The sequence below is a fragment of the Salmo salar genome, chromosome 18, assembly GCF_965601325.2.
Source record: "Salmo salar chromosome 18, fSalSal1, whole genome shotgun sequence".
NCBI classification, from domain to species: domain Eukaryota; kingdom Metazoa; phylum Chordata; class Actinopteri; order Salmoniformes; family Salmonidae; genus Salmo; species Salmo salar.
The window spans coordinates 71,613,793-71,637,328 of record NC_138308.1 but is presented as its reverse complement, the minus strand read 5'-3'; the positions used below and the strand labels follow the sequence as shown (position 1 = coordinate 71,637,328).

The 23,536-nt window shown below is 42.3% G+C and overlaps 1 protein-coding gene across 3 annotated transcripts; it reads left to right on the top strand.

Annotated features, from left to right (window-relative positions):
* Positions 1 to 9,626: 9,626 nt before the first annotated feature.
* LOC106577554 (cellular tumor antigen p53) lies at positions 9,627 to 23,432 on the top strand. 3 transcript variants are annotated; one of them, XM_014155682.3, is made up of 11 exons: positions 9,627 to 9,948; positions 10,994 to 11,155; positions 11,349 to 11,415; positions 11,670 to 11,885; positions 14,330 to 14,516; positions 19,491 to 19,603; positions 19,741 to 19,850; positions 20,064 to 20,194; positions 20,284 to 20,381; positions 21,913 to 22,016; positions 22,171 to 23,432. In XM_014155682.3, the coding sequence occupies exons 2-11, from the start codon at positions 11,091 to 11,093 to the stop codon at positions 22,256 to 22,258; spliced, it is 1,179 nt and encodes a 392-aa protein (XP_014011157.2). In that variant the 5' UTR covers positions 9,627 to 9,948; positions 10,994 to 11,090; the 3' UTR covers positions 22,259 to 23,432. The 3 variants fall into 3 exon arrangements, with proteins under 3 accessions (XP_014011157.2, XP_082821227.1, XP_082821228.1); XM_082965101.1 differs by lacking the exon at positions 9,627 to 9,948 and adding an exon at positions 10,051 to 10,073; XM_082965102.1 differs by lacking the exon at positions 9,627 to 9,948 and having other exon boundaries at positions 11,137 to 11,257.
* Positions 23,433 to 23,536: the final 104 nt, after the last annotated feature.

Sequence of the window (23,536 nt, the reverse complement as noted above, 5' to 3'; positions counted from 1 at the left end):
GTTTTAGATGCCATTCCCTCAGGTGTTGCTTTATTATTCAGGAACGTGTCAAGACCTGACCCTCAGAGCCTACCTTCCATTGACCCTGTTGACTCTTCAGTAGGAAATATTTGTTTCTCTTTTGGTCCATTCAACAACAGAGCGATACGAACCTTGTTTCAGCAGGATGTTGTTACCTTATTGGAATGGATTTATTGATAATATCAGTTGGGAAAAAGTTTGGATGTTGCCACACACATACCTACTTGTTAACAAAATGAAGGAAGTTTCCTTTAAAGTTATTCATAAATATTATCCTGCCAACCACTATATGAAGAAGTTTACGGAAAACATCAACTCAAATTGTTCCTTTTGTAATGACCACCCAGAAACAGTGTTGCATCTTTTTGGCATTGTATTCATGTAAGAAAACTGTGGCAAGACATCAGTAGATTTATAATTGAACACATTTATGAATATCTTACACTATTGTGGAGAGATGTACTGCTTGGATTCTTTACCTACGATAGAAATAAGCTGAAACATTTTTATGTAATTAATTTCATTATTCTTTTGGCCAAATTTCATATTCACAAATGTAAATTTACAAACCAAACACCACGTTTTCTTACCTTACAAAAAGAAATTGAACTGTATTTTAAGACAATTAAATACTCTACTAACAAAAAAGCTGTTAGAATAATAAGTGTATGTCCCTTACAGGTCCTTGTGTAATGTGATATTGTACCCCCTGGCCCCGCCCCTATCCCCCCTAGCCCATTTGTCCTTTGTATATTATTTATATATTCTTGTGTTCCCACATGTACTTCCTGTATTGATTTGTTGTTATTAAAAAAAAAATAAAAATGGTGGACACTTCTGATGACGTATCATGACGTCTGACGAGTATACACTTGCAGGGCAAGGGAGGAAGGAATTAATTTTAAATGGACCAGCCTTGGCAGGAAATTCGTCACTCGTTCATCCCGCGATGATTGTGTTTTCAGCCACCAGCTTATGGGTGCTTTATATGCGCTACAGTCAATTATGTCTACTTATATTAAATATCTAATTATTAATATATGCCTACTGTATGATAGCTAGCTAATGTCAGCCTGCCTAGCTAGAACTTCTGAAGAAGGAAAATGTTTTATTTCTACAATTTCCAAAAAGACCAAACAAAAACATATTTATGAGAGGTGTTTGTGCTGTCATGTGCATTAGTAGCACAATTTCTAACTTATTTGCCTTCATTTTTACTTTCACTTGTATGTTGACTTAACCTTGCCTTTAAGTGTTTGGACCGCATCCAATGAGACCACACATACTAGGCGCACTTGAACTCTCACGCCCAGCTAGGAGAGGTAGGCTAGTGATTTCAGAAGGAACAAAACTCCACTACACCCAACGAAGATCAATGGGGGATCAGTCAATAGAGTGACAACAAATAAGTACCTGGGAATAGAAATAGACAAACAATGACTGTGCCTTTGCAAAGATAAAGAAATAGCAACAGAGAATGTTTTTTTACACAAACTGAAACATTTTAATGTCGACCGCCATAGCTTACAAATGGGGTCTGCTGTACTGTTGTCACTCTGGCCTTGGCCTAACACGCCTGAAACCAATAATGAATGTTTCACTAAGATCCTAAATCTGAGTGGGGTGTGTTGTGTTGGGGCGCTACAGGGTCGTAGACCCCTAGGGGCAGTACGGGTTGACCGAGCTATATTGGGTGCAAGTAAAAAGAGCTCTACAGTACTATTAGGCCTATGATATGAATTATATGGAGGCTGTCCTGTTCCTTTTTGTTATACTTTTACCCCTTTTTCTCCCCAATTTCGTGATATCCAATTGGTAGTTAGTCTTGTCCCATCGCTGCAACTCCCCTACGGACACGGCAGTGGCGGTTCTAGACCATTTCAACTGGGGGGGCCAAGCTGGGGCCAGTTGTACTGTTAGAGGGGCCAGTTAAATTAGACGTTATTGTTGTCATATCGTTTTCTTCACTGCATTGCAGGCATTAGCAGGCAAAAGACCATGTTGATAATCATTCAACAATTTATAATTTTCATTTGCATTACATATTCAGTATCAGGTCACATCAACTGTATTCTTCGGTTTTTGTGTTTTTTTGCAAAAAGATCAGCAAATTCATCTAGACTCAAGGCCTTTGCCCTCCTTGACTCAATACTTAATACACCTAAATTTCTTAACCTGTCATCTGACATTGTGGACCTGATATACGATTTCACCAGCTTTAGTGCAGAAAAACTCAGTTCACAAGAAGCAGTACTAACAGGGATTGAAACAGCTATCTTGCACAGTTTAAAGAGCTCAAAGAAAACGTCTTTATAAGGCTCAGTGAATAATGCCAGCTCTACTACACTGGAGGGTCTCTGCATGCCACTCTGTATTTTCCTTTCTAAAATTCTTCTGAACTGATGTAGTTCATGCCCCAAGTCCTCAATATTTGATTCATAAATTCTAGCAAATGGAAACAGGAACTTCTCTTTGAGAAACACATCACTTGTAGGGTTTAGAGTTTGGATGCCATTCATTATGTCACCGTTTTTGCTAGGGAACCTTCTGTTAAGCTCATTGAGCATATGTTCTAAAACAGGGTAGAAAAGGGTTGTACGAAAACTGCATTTTTCTTGTTTTGAATCTGACCTCTGACCCATTGTACTGAGTACACAGTCTTCATTAAATTGAGAGCTTAGCTTTTTTGGTCGTTTTGCAGGGGGGTGTATTGCAGTATAACATTGCTCAGCTGTGTTCAACACTTCATTCCATAGGTCATCAAAAAATGACTCATCCCTGTAGTCATTCAAAGTTTGAACTAAGGCTTCAACTAAATCAACAGCCTTTGACAGGTCAAGTGATGAAGACTGTAGCATATCTGATATAAATGTTGCTTCTCCAAACACTTTATGGAGTGTAACAAGGCACACAATGAATTGTAAATCTATCTGTGCAAGCAGACCTCGTGCCTCAACAGATCTGTCACCATTGTGTTTTTGGACTATGTCTTGCAGGACTCGCTTAATGGCAGGTAATCTATCCATAATAGTATGTAGAGCCATATATCGACATGCCCAGCAAGTGTCACTTAGTCTCTGAAGCACTCTAGGTGCGCCTGGTTACATCTCTTTTTGCATGCTAAGCCATTTTTGATGCACATATGACCCAGATGTGAAGACGTAAAGTCTTTCTAGTAAGAAGAACTGTCCTACCTCAGGGACAGCTTTGACTGTATCCACTAAAACTAAGTTTAGACAGTGTGCACTGCAGTGGATGTAAAAGGAATGCTTTGCTTGTTCTTTAATGCGTGCCTGGACACCTGAATGCTTGCCACTCATAACGGAAGCACCGTCATATGCTTGGCCTACTAGGTTGTTTTTGTATTCAAGACCATGACTTGCTAATATGTGTATGATTTTGTCAGTAAGCCCTGCTGCATCTAGTCGATCAGCCGATTCAAAGTGGAGAAAGCTCTCATGGACAGCTCCTCTGAAATAGTACTTGAGTACTAGAGATATCTGCTCCTTTTTTTTTACATCTTTTGTTTCGTCTGCCATTATGCTAAAGACCTCACAGTCTTTCACTTCTTCTATAATTTTTGTTAGAAGATTGTCTGCCAAACAACTCAGAACCTCATTCTGAATCCCTTTGCTTGTATATTTTCCATTATGAATGGAAGTCAACTTATTTTAATTTTTTTTACAGTTGTGTCATGCTTAGCTATTGTTTCTAGGATTGCCATGAAGTTCTCTTTATTATCTGACTCTGCAGACTCATCGTGTCCTCTTTGTGCAATGTTTTGCAGCCTGGGATCAAACCCTATATTTCTGTGTGTTAATGTTTAGGTGTGTGTTTGCATTCAACTTTTTGTTTTCCAAACGATTCCCTTGAGACATAAAATAAAAAGATGAGAAGGAATTAGTGTTTTGGAGAGACTTGAGTTATTGACTAGACTAGTGGGGGTCGGGCGTGTAGGCGGCTCGGGTTGGCTGGGCGGTCTGGCTGAAATTTGATATAGAGGATGTCTTAAAGACAACCAAAAGTCTTTGTACTTTATTTGTAAGAGTTGTTAATTTGTTAGGCTATTGGTTAAAGGTGCAACACAATATTAATTATTGAATTATCATGGACCTAGTTCAGTCTTATCAATCACTTAAACTTATTTAATAATTTCTTACTTAGCTTGGTGACTGTGGGCATTTTTGCTTACTTTTTGTTGTTCTAAATAAAAATGGCTAGAAGGGCCATATTAGATTGTGTTTAAATGCAGGAAATGTGCTTTGGAGGGCCCCCAGCCCCCCTGCCAAGTTATGTCCCCCTCTGCAAATAGCACTGCTTGGGAATTTAAAAAGTAAATCGATCAATAATATAAAACTCTTAATATAGTACTTTTTTGGAGTACTTTGTTGAAGCAACTTTGGCAGCGATTACAGCCTTGATTCTTCTTGGGTATGACATTACAAGCTTGGCACACCTGTATTTGGGGAGTTTCTCCCATTCTTCTCTGCAGATCCTCTCAAGCTCTGTCAAGTTGGATGGGGAGCGTTGCTTCACAGCTATTTTCAGGTCTCTCCGGAGTTGTTAGATTGGGTTCAAGTCCGGGCTCAGGCTTGTCCACTCAAGGACATTCAGAAACTTGTCCCGAAGCCACTCCGGTGTTGTCTTGGCTGTGTGCTTAGGGTCGCTGTCCTGTTGGAAGGTGACCCTGTGCCCCAGTCGGAGGTCCTGAGCACTCTGGAGCAGGTTTTCATCAAGGATCGCTCTGTACTTTGATCCATTCATCTTTCCCTCGATCCTGTCTAGTCTCCCAGTCCCTGCTGCTGAAAAACATCCCCATAGTATGATGGTGCCAGGTTTCTTCCAGATGTAACGCTTGGCATTCAGGCCAAAGAGTTCAGTCTTGGTTTTATCAGACCAGTGAATCTTGTTTCTCATGGTGTGAGAGTCTTTAGGTGCCTTTTGGTAAACTCCAAGTGGGCTGTCATGTGCCTTTTACTGGCTTCTGTCTGGCCACTCTACCATAAAGGCCTAATTAGTGGAGTGCTGCAGAGCTGGTTGCCCTTCTGGAAGGTTCTCCCATCTCAACAGAGCAACTCTGGAGCTTTGTCAGAGTGACCATTGGGTTCTTGATCACCTCCCTGACCAAGGCCCTTTTTCAGAGATTGCTCAGTTTGGCCGGGCGGCCAACTCTTGGAAGAGTCTTGGTGATTACAAACTTCTTCCGTTTATGAATGATGGAGGCTACTGTGTTCTTGGGGACCTTCAATGCTGCAGAAATATTTTGGTACCCTTCCCCAGATCTGTGCCTCGACACAATCCTGTCTCGGAGAGCTACAGACTATTCCTTCGACCTCATGGCTTGGTTTTTGCTCTGACATGCACTGTCAACTGTAGGACCTTATATAGACAGGTGTGTGCCTTTCCAAATCATGTCCAATCAATTGAATTTACCACAGGGGGCCTCCAATCAAGTTGTAGAAACATCTCAAGGATGATCAATGGAAGCAGGATGCACCTGAGCTCAATTTCCAGTCACATAGCAATGGGTCTGAATACTTATGTAAATATATTTATGTTTTTGATTTTTAATAAATGTGCAAAAATTCGAAAAACCTGTTTTCGCTTTGTAATTATGGGGTATTGTGTGTAGATTGATGAGGAAAATGTTTTATTTCTTCCATTGTAGAATAAGGCTGTAACGTAACATAATGTGGAAAAAGTCAAAGGGTCTGAATACTTTCTGAAGGCACTGTATAGTGCAAAACCTGCATGGTGTTCAGAGATGGAGGGTTTGAGTAGAGCTGAAGGATGGGACTAAAAACAAACAAAATATAACTATGGTAACATGTACTGAGTCCGTAAAATGACGCTGACAATTACACTGATGAAAGCTACAATCTATTCCCTTAAAAAATATATATATAGTACCAGTACTAAAAGTTTGGACACACCTACTCATTCAAGGATTTTTCTTAATTTTTACTATTTTCTACATTGTAGAATAATAGTGAAGACATCAACACTATGAAATAACACATGTAATCATGTAGTAACCAAAGTGTTAAACAAATTCAAATATATTTTTTATTTGAGATTCTTTAAAGTAGTCACCCTTTGCCTTGATGACAGTTTTGCATACTCTTGGCATTCTCTCAACCAGCTTCACCTGGAATGCTTTTCCAACAGTCTTGAAGGAGTTCCCACATCTGCTGAGCACTTGTTGGCTGCTTTTCCTTCACTCTGCGGTCCAACTCATCCCAAACCATCCCAATTGGGTTGAGGTCGGGTGATTGTGGAAGCCAGGTCATCTGATGCAGCACTCAATCACTCTCCTTCTTGGTCAAATAGCCCTTACACAGCCTGGAGGTGTGTTCAGTCATTGTCCTGTTGAAAAACAAATGATAGTCCCACTAAGCGCAATCCAGATGGGATGGTGTATCGCTGCAGAATGCTGTGGTAGCCATGCTGGTTAAGTGTGCCTTGAATTCTAAATATATCACCAACAGTGTCACCAGCAAAGCACCCCCACACCATCACACCACTTCCTCCATGCTTCATGGTGGGAACCACACATGCGGAGATCATCCGTTCGCCTACTCTGCGTCTCACAAAGACATGGCGGTTGGAACCAAAATCAAAAATTTGGACTCATCAGACCAAAGGACAGATTTCCACCAGTCTAATGTCCATTGCTCGTGTTTCTTGGACCAAGCAAGTCTCTTCTTCTTATTGGTGTCCTTTAGTAGTTTCTTTGCAGTAATTCGACCATGAAGGCTCCTCTGAACAGTTGATGTTGAGATGTGTCTGTTAGTTGATCTCTGTGAAGCATTTATTTGGGCTGCAATTTATGAGGATGGTAACTCCAATGAATTTATCCTCTGCAGCAGAGGTAACTCAGGGTCTTCCTTTCCTGTGGCGGTCCTCATGAGAGCCAGTTTCATCATAGCGCTTGATGGTTTTTGCGACTGCACATGAAGATACTTTCAAAGTTCTTCAATGTTCCGTATTGACTGACTGTCATGTCTTAAAGTAGTGATGGACTGTTGTTTCTCTTTGCTTATTTGAGTGGTTCTTGCCATAGTATGGACTTGGTCTTTTACCAAATAGGGCTATCTTCCTCATACCACCCCTACCTTGTCACAACACAACTGATTGGCTCAAACGCATTAAGAAGGAAAGAAATTCCACAAATTAACTTAACAAGGCACACCTGTTAATTTAAATGCATTCCAGGTGACTACCTCATGAAGCTGGTTGAGAGAAAGCCAAGAGTGTGCAAAGCTGTCATCAAGACAAATGGTGGCTACTTTAACAATTTTTATGGGTTACTACGTGATTCCATTATTTCATAGTTTCGATGTCTTCACCATTATTCTACAATGTAGAAAATTGTAAAATAAAGAAAAACCCTTGAATGATTAGGTGTGTCCAAACTTTTGACTGGTACTGTATATACACTGCTCAAAAAAATAAAGGGAACACTTAAACAACACAATGTAACTCCAAGTCAATCACACTTCTGTGAAATCAAACTGCCCACTTAGGAAGCAACACTGATTGACAATAAATTTCACATGCTGTTGTGCAAATGGAATAGACAACAGGTGGAAATTATAGGCAATTAGCAAGACACCCCCAATAAAGGAGTGGTTCTGCAGGTGGGGACCACAGACCACTTCTCAGTTCCTATGCTTCCTGGCTGATGTTTTGGTCACTTTTGAATGCTGGCGGTGCTTTCACTCTAGTGGTAGCATGAGACGGAGTCTACAACCCACACAAGTGGCTCAGGTAGTGCAGCTCATCCAGGATGGCACATCAATGCGAGCTGTGGCAAGAAGGTTTGCTGTGTCTGTGAGCGTAGTGTCCAGAGCATGGAGGCGCTACCAGGAGACAGACCAGTACATCAGGAGACGTGGAGGAGGCCGTAGGAGGGCAACAACCCAGCAGCAGGACCGCTAACTCCGCCTTTGTGCAAGGAGGAGCAGGAGAAGCACTGCCAGAGCCCTGCAAAATGACCTCCAGCAGGCCACAAATGTGCATGTGTCTGCTCAAACGGTCAGAAACAGACTCCATGAGGGTGGTATGAGGACCCGACATCCACAGGTGGGGGTTGTGCTTACAGCCCAACACCGTGCAGGACGTTTGGCATTTGCCAGAGAATACCAAGATTGGCAAATTCGCCACTGGCGCCCTGTGCTCTTCACAGATGAAAGCAGGTTCACACTGAGCACGTGACAGACGTGACAGAGTCTGGAGACGCCGTGGAGAACGTTCTGCTGCCTGCAACATCTTCCAGCATGACCGGTTTGGCGGTGGGTCAGTCATGGTGTGGGGTGGCATTTCTTTGGGGGGCCGCACAGCCCTCCATGTGCTCGCCAGAGGTAGCCTGACTGCCATTAGGTACCGAGATGAGATCCTCAGACCCCTTGTGAGACCATATGCTGGTGCGGTTGGCCCTGGGTTCCTCCTAATGCAAGACAATGCTAGACCTCATGTGGCTGGAGTGTGTCAGCAGTTCCTGCAAGAGGAAGGCATTGATGCTATGGACTGGCCCGCCCGTTCCCCAGACCCGAATCCAATTGAGCACATCTGGGACATCATGTCTCGCTCCATCCACCAACGCTACGTTGCACCACAGACTGTCCAGGAGTTGGCGGATGCTTTAGTCCAGGTCTGGGAGGAGATCCCTCAGGAGACCATCCGCCACCTCATCAGGAGCATGCCCAGGCATTGTAGGGAGGTCATACAGGCACGTGGAGGCCACACACACTACTGAGCCTCATTTTGACTTGTTTTAAGGACATTACATCAAAGTTGGAACAGCCTGAAGTGTGGTTTTCCACTTTAATTTTGAGTGTGACTCCAAATCCAGACCTCCATGGGTTGATAAATTGGATTTCCATTGATTATTTTTGTGTGATTTTGTTGTCAGCACATTCAACTATGTAAAGAAAAAAGTATTTAATAAGATTATTTCTTTCATTCAGATCTAGGATGTGTTGTTTAAGTGTTCCCTTTATTTTTTTGAGCACTATATATTATGTCCCTCCACTTCTAAAACCAAAGTTGCGCCCCTGGAGAACTTATAAGGGTTCCCCCACAGTTTCAATTTGAAGAACCCCTAAAGCCCTCAAACTCAACTCTGGACCTTGAAGCCAATACCACTGCATTTTTTTCATTGTTCCCCTCTAATCACGGACTGATTTAGACTTGGGACACCAGGTAGGTGCAATTAACTATTCGGTAGAACAGAAAACCAGCAGGCTCCGGGACCTCATGGTGTAAGAGTTGAATACCCCTGCCTTAAAGGATCCTCCAGGAACCTTTTTATTTTTAGATATAATAGAAAATGCGATGGAAACTCAAACTCAACTTGTCTTTTTTATTCAGTACATGGGAAAATAATAACCGCAAAAGGTATTTTTATGTGCACTTTGTCATCACACACAGCCTTTTATCTGAGACAAGTCAATTTGATGGAAACATCCTGGTTAGAAAATGCGCGTATTGGTTTTAATGCAGATTTTAGAATATTCGCATGAAAATCTGTCCAATTGGATGGAAACCTAGCTAGTGACACTGTTTCCCTCCTTCCTGCATTCAGTCAGTATAATTTCCGCACAATCCTCAAAGACAGTACAGTATGGTTTAGAAACTTTGCGCTGTCATGATGTAAATATAGCCAGTTATGATTTTATTTGGAACATTTCGCGCTATTTCATACAAAAAAAACACACCTCGATGGGCGCGCCTCTGATTGGAGGCCTGTGAACTCTGCGTGGCCCTCCCTTCAGTCTGGTTTTCTGGAAATCCCCGAAACGCACGCTTTTTACTGGAAAACATATTTTTCTTTCTAGCTGCTACAGAGTTGCTGTTTCTTTGACATCTTTGCATTGACAGAGAACCGAGGTGCGGCAAGAAAATATTCATCCCCCGGGAGGCGAGGTATACCATTACATTATTTAAGACAGCGTAGGATAATATTTTTTTGTGAATAAAAGTTTGTGCATGTCGTTAATCGCCTCGGGGATTCCGACGCAGCCTGCCAAGCTCACAGTTGAGCTAGCTAGGTAACGTTAAATGTAGCTTGTTGAAGTTGGTGGCTAAAGTTTGCATCTTGTATTGGTGTATAAACATGTAACTACTACATGTTGTAGGTAGTTATGACATGGGATTTAGATGTTCACGAGTCGCTTACTTTTTCGACTGTTTTGAGTGGCTACTGTAACGCTAACGTTTGCCTAACTAACGTTAGCTAATTTAGGGCAACATGCTAGACCGACACTTGACTTGTACAATATTTTATTTAACTTGTAACCTCGTAAAATATTTAAGACGACTAGGTAGCAGGCTGTTGATTCACGTATGCAACATGTAATTCAGAATTTAATGTAATTCGTTCAGCAACCAACTTGCTATCTAGGTGATGCAATGTTGCAATATAAGGTTAGCTAGCTAACGTTAGCTATACAACGTCAAATTTGTTTTTGAAACCCCAACTAGTCAACATTTGTAAAGCCAGCACTAGTCGAGGAGGGTAGCGTTAGCTTGTTAAATATGCAAAACTATCCATTACCTTTGAGTTAGATTTTAGAGGAAGTATTTATTGATAAAACATAGGGTAGTTATCTAGGCACTTGATCAACAAAGATTAGCCTAATACAGTGACACAATTTCTCACCTAGCTAACGACTAGCCTACACAACTCTTACTGAAATACTGTATCTTATATAATTGCCAACCTAGTCAAAGTCATTACCAGAGCAGTCTGACCCAATTCTTGTCTATGTGAACCAGACCCCTCCCGCTGCATTCTATGTTCTGCTTTCTTCTCCACATCTTCTGGGCTGCATTCCAGCGACACATGTCTGATTTCCTTTCAAAGCCACTGGTCCCCCTTTTGTCGTCCCATTGACTAATTGTTTTGAAGACACATAGCTACAACAATTAGTATTATTTGGTTTAATCACATGGGTGTTCTCTCTCCTAGATCGGATCGCCTTTCTTCATCTCCTGCCTTGAGTCCCTGTGTCCAGTCCTCTCGTCCATCGGTCCAGTGAACAGTCGAGAGATTGAACAGATACAAGATGGAAGAGCAGGAGTTGAGCTTCCCCATGAGCCAGGGGTCCTTCCAGCAGCTTTGGGAGACCAAGTAATTTTGAACAACCTTTAGAACCCACAGACGTATATAATTATGTTTAGGACTACCAATGTAGCAACTTCTAGACTTACGACTGGACAGAGATGGTTGCGTGTGAGTGGAACCCTAGAGACTTCATATAATGTACCTCTTCTACTTTTAGGTAATACTTACTTGTACTGTGATTTGTATCTCCTTTCTTTAGCATGACTACTCAGGGCCCCAATATTCCACCGTTTGTGAATGAAAACTGGTCTGACCTGGATGTCTCGGTAAGTTTGTCTACATCCGATGTAAAGGAAATATTTTTATGATACCACACCTTTTAGAATGGGCTAGATGGTTTCTCCCCCTTAGTAGTGCAGTGATTGTTTGGCTTTGACTAGATCTTTTTGGTTGTGCTTTTGTCGGACAATTTGATATCCATACATGGTTAGCCTGGACACTCATCTTTTTAAGTATTCAGGCAGAAATCCAAAAAGCAACTGCTAACTTCATAAATGGCATGCGTTTACATCCCTTACAGCTCGCTCCCGTACTTCCCGAGGCCACCTTCCACGAGGTTTTTGACGAGGGGCTGTTTGAGCTGTCTGAGCCCCTGGCCGTGGAGCCCTCGATGTCGCCCCTGGACAGCGTGCCTCCCCCCGCCTCCACCGTCCCCTCCACCATTGACTACCCGGGGGAGCACGGCTTCCAGCTGCGCTTCCACAAGTCTGGCACCGCCAAGTCTGTCACCTCCACCGTGAGTGTCTTGCATATGGCTTACTGCACATGCCTAAATACACTGGCGTTAAAAGCACTAATATTGTATGCTACACGTAGGCTACTACTTGGGTCTATTACTCTTCTTTTTGTTTGTTTTTTATGTTGCCGTTGATCTCCTGTAACCCACCTAAAGCATAAGAGAATGTGTTTTCAATGTCATTTTCTTTTGACCCTCAAGATGAACAGGACCTGTTTCATGTTACAGCTGAGTCTTAACCCTTTACACTAGTACCCATATATCGATTGAAAATGGAGAATTTGGGCACTAATAAACACCTAAAATGGAGTGCTGTGGCTGTACAGTAACGGCGCTGTATGGGTTTTGACTGACAGACGTTCTGAACTTGAGCACCACATGCGACAAGACGTTGCCCCATCCCTCCCGCTAATTGGTCAACTTTCGCACATTTTTTTTTGTCTGAGGTAAATTTAGTAAATTAAGAGAACTCAATGTGTTTTGAAAGCTGAGACGTTGAGGATTATTATAAATACCCCTTTGATGTCATACAAGCAAGCAAAACACCTGCGAGTCCAAATGTGCACTTCCCATTTACGTGTCATAAAACTCCGGTCATATACAGTGTCAACATTTATGATCACTGTTTGATATAGTTACAAGATGACATGGCGTCATACCCTGGGTTGTTCTGAAGTTTGTCTATTTTGAATAAAATTCACAGCGGAACATGCTGAAATTACAATCCGTTTCTACGAATGTCCTTGTGAAAGCCTAACACTAAGATCATATTTTAACTTTTCTTCTGTAAGAAACGTTTCAATGTAGCCCAATCCATTTAGAGCAGTTCCCACGAGTGTAAAGGATTAAACAGCACTACAATAGGAATGAGACACGACCTACCCTTAGAAGCCCAGGCTCACTGTACATTCACTGATATATATTCTCCTTCAATTTGATGAACGTAACTTTTAGAATTACTTTGAAATGTTTTATGCTGCCTTTTCGCCTGGATGAAAAAATATTTTATGAATGGATTTATCACAACGATAATTAATACTAAGATTGTTTACAGTAAATTGTGGTTACCATACCTCGGACGGAGACAAGTTATTCCATTCATTCTGATTCTCCGTGGTTGCATTCAAGTGGAATCCAGTTCGTGACAATTAGCTAAAACTTAAGGTTTTGGCTGAAGTATTTGGATTAAAACAGCCAATAGCACAATGGTTTCCACGGCGACTCACATGCCAGAGTGCTATGATAGGTCTATTAGTCTTGTGGTTAGGCTGCTCTGCCCTCAAATGAACGCCCCCTGCAACTCTTTCATTGGAACCATCAACTTAAACATCACATCATTGTTGGCCGGGGTAGGCCGTTGTTGTAAATAAGAATTTGTTCTTAACTGACTTGCCTAGTTAAAATAAATAAAACTGTATTTTTATTTATCTGTCCCATTATTGCGTCTGTGAGAGCACGGACAGTACAATTGAGGCCATCTCCATTTTAAAGTAGTACATTTTCTTCTATTTGCCAAACAAACTGAATGAGTGCACACTGCCACCTAAAGTGTGTTGTTAGGACAGGTATAAAGCCACGGTTGGTGGTTTACTGCCACCTGCAGTTATGGAATGTTTCCTCACAAGTATAATTCAGTGGCTATCACTCTTGGTGACCTGGATGGAATTCTGTGATCCTTCCTTAACCCATAGGACAGGGGTCAACTAGATTCACCTGCAGGCTGGTGTGTGTGTGTATGTATGTATATATCTATCTCACACACATACGCATTTCTTTTCTTGAGCGGATGGTCGGTGGGCTTTAACATTGTTAAAATAATTTGTAGGCTGAAAATTGACTGCAAGAAGCCCAAACCAGATATTTGACTAAAACATAATTATTTCAAACCTTGCTTACATTTGTATACGATCACGTGTCTCTTATGCATGGGAATATAGTTTTTTGGCTCAGAACTTGGGGGTTAAATAAAACCATTTGACCCGCGGCCTGCCAGTTGGGGAACCCTGCCATAGGAAGTCCCACCCAGTTGTCTGTTGAAATGCTGAACATCCTCAATGGTACTGCCCATGCTAAAATGGGCCTTTGGGCACTAGAGTCCTCTCTCTATGATTGTAACTGAGGAGTTGCAGGCTGGTTGCAGTAAAGCATGGGTCTGACATGACCGGGCATGTTTCAAACGAGGGTTAAAATGCATCTTTTTCATAAAGGTATTTATGATTTATTTAGAATATAATTGTAAAGCAATATTTTGTTCCTATTAATTCCTATGGGTGTTTTTCCACACTTGTATTTGTATGATCTTTGATAGTGACTACCTGTGCGAAGTAATTAAGCAAGTGTCTATTTCTTTTCTTCATAAATTCAATTCACATCTTTATTCTTTCACAGAGGGAAATTCCCCTGGGACAAAATACTGATTGTTCAATGTTTCCCTCCCTCCCCAGTATTCTGTGCAGCTGATCAAGCTGTACTGCCAGCGGGCTAAGACCTGCCCGGTGGAGGTGCTGATGACCAAGGAGCCCCCGCCAGGAGCCGTCCTACGTGCCACCGCCATCTACAAGAAGTCAGAGCACATGTCCGAAGTGGTCAGCCGCTGCCCCCACCACCAGAGCACGTCTGACAGCTATGAAGGTGTGTGTTTTAGTCTTGAGGTAAAAATTCTAAAGTGAGTTAGATAGTAAGTAATTTGCCCATGTTGAGAGTTAAGCAGACTGATACAATTTCTCACTAGGTTCATTAGGTTGTAATGAATGAACATGCAGTATTCAGCTGGAATTTGGTAGAGTGACCTGATTTGTCTAACTGTATGATGAACCTTATTTTGCCCAAACAGGTTGTGAACCCAAATGTGTAACTGATTCTAGTTTGAGATCAATACATTGAAAGATCATTTTGGGTTAGGTGTAAGGGCAGATTTTGGCTATGTCATCTTGTTTTCAGGAGATTGTATTATCTGTTTAATTAATTTTATCTTTCACAATAGCTAATGTAAGTAATTAGAACAATTCCCATCCCCTACAATGGGCTAAAATATAGACTAATTAGTGTGCTTATCTCAGCAAGGACACTACTGTTATTCCCCATACTTTTATTATTTCACTTCTTACCAATTTTTCTGGTGTAATTAGGCTATTTGAAATCTGATATGTCAACTTGTCTTTGATTATTAAAAAATTAAGGGCTATGCATTTATGGACAGTGTTGATTATAGGCTAAATCATAAAATGAGAATAGGCTCTCTTGAAATGCCCCTTGCCTTTGTCATTTTAGTATTGTGCACAAGCTGCTAGGCATGTATTAACAGATATTGCCTTTTTAGAGTAAGATGGCAAGGTTTTGCAAATCAGTCTCAACCACCTGAAGATGGGTGTTCATTTTGATTTGGCTTGAATGTGGGATAATTTGTACAAATCAAATGTCATATGAACATATTCAAATTCCCAGTATTTGGGAAACGTAGATCAGGGGTGGCCAACCATCTTGGCGAGCTACCTCTAGGTCCTATTTTAAAGGGATAGTTCACCCAAACGGATTACATATTTACATTATGGACGCACGATATATCGGTGAACATATCGGAATCGGCCGATATAGCTAAAAATGCCAACCTTGGTATCGGCCGGTCTAGTTTAATGTCGATATGCAAAACTGATGTCAAAGCTGACGTGCATATCTATATAACGAAGGTACATGACGTAATGACGGCACGTAAAATTTTGCGCTGTACGTGCAACATAGCATTCCTAAACTAGCCCACAATGTCTGCTGTGTGGATCGAGCAATCAAGCCAAGCAGTCATATGAAAGGGTAACAACATTTCAGCGAGACAACTCAAATGCGAAATCCATTAATGCCAAGATAATGGAATTCATTGCCCTTGACAATCAACCATTCTCTGTCGTGGGCATTTTGCCGACTGGTCGAGCACTGGTTAACACTACCAAGTGAGCTATTTTTCACGTTGCCCTACCGGAGTTACACAGTAATAGCGTCACTGCTATTAGCTTCACGACATGCATACTATGGAACGCCGTTTGGGTCTTTGCATGTCAAAGAAGATACAGTAGCACTGTCAAAACACCGGCCACGAATGATGTGTTTACAATACCGTGTTGGTAATAAAGCATCATTTGTTCGACCGCAACTTCTGGGGTAGCTAGCTTTTAGCTTGGTACCTAGCTAGCACCAATACAACCAGCCTGAAACAATGACGAGTAAAAACTGTAGTCATTTTCATTATACTTAGCAATGATTTAGGAATCCTTGTAAGTATTAGCTAGGTAGCCACTTGTTGTTCACCTATTGAACTTCAGTTCATGAAAATAAATAGCTAGCCAGCTACTTAACCCTGTTGCCCAAAGCTAATGTTATAAGCAGCCAGCTATTTTCATCTGGCTATTGAGGCTCGACCCGACCGGACCGGGTTATGTGTTGTGAAGCTAGCCACAATAAGGATTAGGCACAATAGTGGAATTTGCGGTTTGCCTTCAAAATAAAAGTATGTCATTGACAGTGATGTAAATGAATACAAATAGTAGAATTAGGCCATACTTGTATTTTGAAGGGTAACCGCAAAGTCCACTATTGTGGCTAATCCTTATTGTGGCAAGCTTCACATAGATGGGTCCGACCACCATTAATCAAATAAGAACCGTCTTATAAATTAGGGTTATTTTAGATGACACCTAGCTATATACACTGCTCAAAAAAATAAAGGGAACACTTAAACAACACAATGTAACTCCAAGTCAATCACACTTCTGTGAAATCAAACTGTCCACTTAGGAAGCAACACTGATTGACAATAAATTTCACATGCTGTTGTGCAAATGGAATAGACAACAGGTGGAAATTATAGGCAATTAGCAAGACACCCCCAATAAAGGAGTGGTTCTGCAGGTGGGGACCACAGACCACTTCTCAGTTCCTATGCTTCCTGGCTGATGTTTTGGTCACTTTTGAATGCTGGCGGTGCTTTCACTCTAGTGGTAGCATGAGACGGAGTCTACAACCCACACAAGTGGCTCAGGTAGTGCAGCTCATCCAGGATGGCACATCAATGCGAGCTGTGGCAAGAAGGTTTGCTGTGTCTGTCAGCGTAGTGTCCAGAGCATGGAGGCGCTACCAGGAGACAGGCCAGTACATCAGGAGACGTGGAGGAGGCCGTAGGAGGGCAACAACCCAGCAGCAGGACCGCTACCTCCGCCTTTGTGCAAGGAGGAGCAGGAGAATCACTGCCAGAGCCCTGCAAAATGACATCCAGCAGGCCACAAATGTGCATGTGTCTGCTCAAACGGTCAGAAACAGACTCCATGAGGGTGGTATGAGGGCCCGACGTCCACAGGTGGGGGTTGTGCTTACAGCCCAACACCGTGCAGGACGTTTGGCATTTGCCAGAGAACACCAAGAAATTCACCACTGGCGCCCTGTGCTCTTCACAGATGAAAGCAGGTTCACACTGAGCACTTGACAGACGTGACAGAGTCTGGAGACGCCGTGGAGAACGTTCTGCTGCCTGCAACATCCTCCAGCATGACCGGTTTGGCGGTGGGTCAGTCATGGTGTGGGGTGGCATTTCTTTGGGGGGCCGCACAGCCCTCCATGTGCTCGCCAGAGGTAGCCTGACTGCCATTAGGTACCGAGATGAGATCCTCAGACCCCTTGTGAGACCATATGCTGGTGCGGTTGGCCCTGGGTTCCTCCTAATGCAAGACAATGCTAGACCTCATGTGGCTGGAGTGTGTCAGCAGTTCCTGCAAGAGGAAGGCATTGATGCTATGGACTGGCCCGCCCGTTCCCCAGACCCGAATCCAATTGAGCACATCTGGGACATCATGTCTCGCTCCATCCACCAACGCCACGTTGCACCACAGACTGTCCAGGAGTTGGCGGATGCTTTAGTTCAGGTCTGGGAGGAGATCCCTCAGGAGACCATCCGCCACCTCATCAGGAGCATGCCCAGGCGTTGTAGGGAGGTCATACAGGCACGTGGAGGCCACACACACTACTGAGCCTCATTTTGACTTGTTTTAATTTTTTTGAGCCGTATAGGTTAGGCTAGCTAACTATAGCTACTGAAACAGATTGTCGTTTTGCTATGTTTTTGGGGAAGAACATTGTTTTCATCCATGAGCTAGCAAGCTTATTTTTTATGACCAGCATTGTAGGTGCGTGAGACAATTTCACCAGCATCATAGCACACGTATCGATGAATCGTTGTGACATGAAATACGAGTGATAGTGTAATCAATGTGTAATAACTACGTAAAAAATCTATCATCGCGTTAAATTATTGTTGCGTGTAGTCATATTCAGGTCCTGATTCGTCAACAAGGTTATTTGACACGTTAAATAGTATTTCTTTCACTTACTTGCTGTTTCATTGTTAATTTGTTCAGTAGTTTCATTCTCAACCAGGATTTCTATGAACAATGAAACAGCACAGCAAGTAAGTGAAATAAATAGGTTTTGATTATGTTTTACTGGTAATGGGGACATGCATAAATGCCAACAAAATAACTTTTTTGGTGTGTGTGTGTAACCTTAACTAGGCAAGTCAGTTAAGAACAAATTCTTATTTACAATGACGGCCTACCCCCGGCCAAACCTGGACGACGCTGGGCCAATTGTGTGCCGCCCTATGGGACTACCAATCACGGCCGGATGTGATACAGCCTGGATTTGAACCAGGGACTGTAGTGACGCCTCTTGCACTGAGATTTAGTGCCTTAGACCGCTGTGTCTGTGTGAACTATTTAACTGCACTAGAATGCTTAAAAGGCCACTAAAATTTTAAATATAGGTTATCGGTATCGGGGCTTTTTGGCAAGGAAAATATCGGTATCGGCCAAAAATGTAATATCGGTGCATCGCTAATTTACATGTTTGTTTCTTATAGAGAAGGAAAGACTGCAATCCATCCTATGGTTAGCCACTGCAACCAACTGGTAATATTAGCATTTCTAACCAAAAACCAATGTACTTCAATGTCCCCCAGTTAGCATACTCTAAATTTCATGCCCAAATAAACTCCAAAGTAACTTCAAACCAAGTTGTTGAATTGTGAGTGTGTAATCCTGAATGCACCAGACCTGTGGTAAAAAAAAAAAAAAAAAAACTAAACCCTGGTAATGGGCCTAAGCCATGTGAAAATATGTAGAATTGCAGTAATTTTTTAACTAGGCAAGTCAGTTAAGAACACATTTTTATTTACAATGACGGCCTCCCCCCGGCCAAACCCTAAACCGGACGACGCTGGGCCAATTGTGCGACGCCCTATGGGACTCCCAATCACGGCAGGTTGTGATACAGCCTGGAATTGAACCAGGGTCTGTAGTGTCATCTCTCACTGAGATGCAGTGCCTTAGACTGCTGCGCCACTTGGGAGCCTGTGTCCAAGCTTTAAAACTGAATCTTCCTGGGGGGTCCCCTAAGACACGCTGGCGCCAATGATATTCACAATAGGAAATCTCATTGCAAGCTATCTCCTAAAGTTGACAGCCCTGCAAGGCATAACTCCCCCCTCGTGTAAAAGATGGTCCCAGGAAGTTCTGAGAGGACTATTTACCCCCCCTCACTTCCTGTCTACTTCCTGTTTCCTGCCAGGTGTGACCCACCGCAGTCACCTGATCAGGGTGGAGGGGAGCCAGCGGGCTCAGTACCTGGAGGATGGCAACACCAAGCGTCAGAGCGTGCTGCTGCCTTATGAGCCTCCTCAGGTATACCCCCCCTTCCTCTGGTCTCCTGTATTAGTTTTAATATAAAAGATGAATCGTCAGTTTGCTTGACACTTTCATCTGTCTATAATTCATTGAAAATGTACATGTATGTTTAAGTGCATCTTCACTTTGTATAGCTGGGCTCTGAGGCAACTACTGTTCTCCTGAACTTCATGTGCAACTCCAGTTGCATGGGTGGTATGAACCGACGGCCCATTCTCACCATCCTGACGCTGGAGACCCAGGAGTAAGTCTCTCTCCTTATCCCTTCTCACTGTGTTTGTTCATATTGGAAAATCTTTCTGAGTCTCGTCCTTATTTGTGTGCGTACATATGTCAAGCGCTCCCTTTTCTGTGGGAGTAAAAGTCTGAATTCGCTTTACATCTGTGATAATGTGTTTGGGTCCCCTCGTTTGTTCCCCCTAACTCTCTCTATTCTCTACCCCTCTCCTCTCTCTAGTGGTCAGGTTTTGGGTCGCCGTTGTTTTGAGGTTCGAGTCTGTGCCTGCCCCGGCCGGGACCGCAAGACCGAGGAAGAGAACGCTAACAAAGCTCTGAACGGGACCAAGAACACCAACGGCACCAAAAGAAGTAAGACTGGGGCTGTGTTCCAACAATATTAACTGGCCTCCTTTCCTTGTCTCCTATGTCACTGTTGGCCTTGTTTCCTTTCCCCTCAGAGTCCCAACCTGCCCTGCCGCCTCCGGGAACCAGTAAGAAGATCAAGAGCGGCTCCAGCACTGAGGATGAAGACAAGGACAATGTATTCTTGTTGCAGGTGGGGGGGATCTCACACACACGCAGGCCAACACACTTTTGGGAGGGAGAATTTGTATATCTCTATTTCATGGTTGTGATAAGGTGTGACGTGACTCCATTAATGTGATGACTGCTATTCATTGAGTAATTACCTTCTACGTTGAATTATTACTCAATTAAATTAATCATGTAACAATTGATTAATTTGTAATTTGGGCCCCCAGGGGAGAAGTTTATTTAATGAGTTACCGTTTCCCGAATTAATTCAAGAATATATTGATATCATACCAGTCTGAACTGTAGCCTAAGTGATGAATCAGTGATACACAATTGGCTTACTTATTTATTAACTAACTAAATAATCACACAGAATTACATAAACACACGCAGTATAGCTTATATTGATTACTAACATAATGCAATGAAAATTCCCTAGTGGACTAACCCAACATGACGGCTTGTTACACAACGGAAAGGGGGTGGGGAAAGAGAGCAGGAGAGACGGTGGCTAATTATACATGCATGTGAAAGCTATGCTCATGGGAATATGAGTACTTTGCACATGAACGACCGCTCATTCAAAAATAATTGCAATGTATATATTTACACATGGATGTCTTTGTTGTTTCTGTTGAACTTGATCCGTCTATGGGAAGTGGTTCGATGTAAGTCTCTGGTTGTGTAAGTCTCTGGTTGTCCACCAGAGGTCACAATATCCTTAGTTGTAGGCATTTTTGTCTGGAAGTGTTCGTTAGGATAGATACCTCAGAGGTACCTATGATGGTGAGGAATTTGTCCTTCCCTCTCGTCTTGGTCAGTTGTCTTAGACTACGTTACGCTGCATGTCTTAGTCTAGTCTTTACCTTCGTCACTCGTCGAGAGTTTCAGAGGGTCTTACCATTTTCTGGTCTTGTAGTTTTAACAATTTCCAGCCGTGTAGCCACCGCTCCACGCTGTCTGGTCTAATATGTTAATTCTTCAGCAAGTCCTTTTTAAGTACACTGGTCTGAAAGGTGGTTCCATCTTGTTGACACAAAGTCTGTGCTCACGTGGGAGTGGTTACTGACTTGGCCAGGGTTTATATGAAAAGCCATTATCTCATTTAGAAGGCTAAAATCACATTTCTGACTTCAAAAGCATTCTTATACTTAAAATAAATTATACAACATTTAGATGCAAACCTGATCACTAGGTGTACACTTTCAGAATTATAGTCCTTGTTATAGTCTGTCAAATTATTTTAATGACATCACAAAATATACATTAATATTACATCTGTCATAATTCCCAACATTTGGATATTGAAATATATTGTCCCAATGTTCATTGCCAAAACATCAAACAAAGACTCTGTTGTAGCAAAGGGATTTTTAACTTCTCCATACTGCAGTGCAAGAGAAAGTTTACGACCGGTCGTTACTTCATAAAACCCGGCTAACTCCCCCTCTGGGAGAGAGGGGGTTTGGGCTATCTGTCATCCTGTAATCCGCACCAAGGAGAGAGTCATGACAGGTGCCCATTTAAAAATTCCCTCACTCTCTTTCTCTCAGGTACGTGGAAGACAGCGCTATGAGTGGCTCAAGAAGATCAACGACAGTCTGGAGCTGATGGACCGCATTCCTCCCGCTGAGCAGGAGAAATACAAGAAGAAAGGGTACGCTACCAACAGCATACATTTTGATGACGGGAACTTCTCCCTAAAATGCCTCTGTCCCACTTGTGTATTAATCCCTAATTTCCTCCATCTATCCTCTCAATTCTAGATCACTGTCTCACTTTCAATGTTTGTCCTGTATTTTCTTTTTCAGTTTCTCAAAGAGCCGCAAGCAAGAAGCGTTGGCCCCAAAAAGTGGAAAACGGATGCTTACAAAGGAGGAGAGGAGCGACTCGGACTAATGCCAGGACACCTCAGCCCTTCCCTACTGTCTATTCCAGACCAACATTAAATTGTGACTCCAAAGTAAATGCCCAATACCAAACCCTAGGCAATACATGTAGTCACTTCTTGCAAGATGGTAATAGCTCCACCTAGGCAGCCATACTCAACAGGCTGACCGCGGTCTGAAACCCGGACCAGAACGTTGTCAATACGGACTTCAGGTCCCGCCCCAAAAATTATTATATCCCTTGGCAACATATGAACACACAAGGCATTGCAAAATGTGTAGAATTGTGGGAAATGAGCTTTAACACTACAAAAAAATGTCTCTGCCAACAAGAGGGGTGTGAATAGTTTGGGCTTACATGGGTTGCAAGGTGGAGGTTTGTTACTACACTGATAAATGACAATATCCAACCGGACCTTTACCATCTAGGAAATTTGTGTTACCCGACCTTTTCATAGTACTTGAGTACAATGGTAGAATTTTAACCATATTTCAGATGCCAGTCACTTTCGGTACAATACAAAGTGTGTACGTGTAGGGCCTATGGTTTGGATTGGGTAAATAGGCTGACCCCCACCACCACGCCAGTCACTTTCGGTACAACACAAAGTGCCTAAGTGTAGCCCCCACTGCCTTAACCATCTGGTGTGACTTCCTCCTCACCTGCCCCAAAGAGCACTTTAGCTTGTGCTTTTATGATTTGGACCAATTAAAACTAGTCATATCTTGACCTGCCTAGAAACGATGCTTTGTTACCAGTTAATTGGCCAGTTGCCTGTTAGTATTTTTGATACCTGCTAAACACAACCACTGCCTTCATTCCTCCCCCTGAACCGTTGACCTGTTTCCCTGTTAATCATGGTCCTAGTGAGGCATTGGTCTTTTTTCTCCCATTTTTGTAAGTTCTTTTAGGAACTGTTAAACGATTGTCTTCTCAGAATGTTTTTTTATATTGTACTAATTCCAGTGTTTTGTCCAATGTCTTTTCTCTCTCCTATGCAGAGTTCTGATACTATGCTTATGATATACTTGATTAAGCACATTTTATATTGGTTTACTTTATGGTTTTCTGATGGAAACTCTTTTTACTGATGTAATTTGGTGCTGACATGATGCTTTGTTTAGGGAAAAAGGAAACATTTCAGGGAACTTAAAAAAATCAAATAAAAGCTATTTCCTAAATAGTACTGTAATCCTCAGTCTTTTGTGTTATGAGTTTATTTATTTTTTTAAACAAGGTAACATGGGTGAGTGATGAGAGACACATTTGCATCTTGGAACCAGAACC

Coding starts and splice junctions, on each gene's coding strand:
- LOC106577554 (XM_014155682.3), top strand. CDS start 11,091: ATGGAAGAGCAGGAGTTGAGCTTCCCCATGAGCCAGGGGTCCTTCCAG. Junction 11,416..11,669: donor GGTCTGACCTGGATGTCTCG/GTAAGTTTGTCT, acceptor CATCCCTTACAG/CTCGCTCCCGTACTTCCCGA. Junction 20,195..20,283: donor CACCAACGGCACCAAAAGAA/GTAAGACTGGGG, acceptor CTTTCCCCTCAG/AGTCCCAACCTGCCCTGCCG.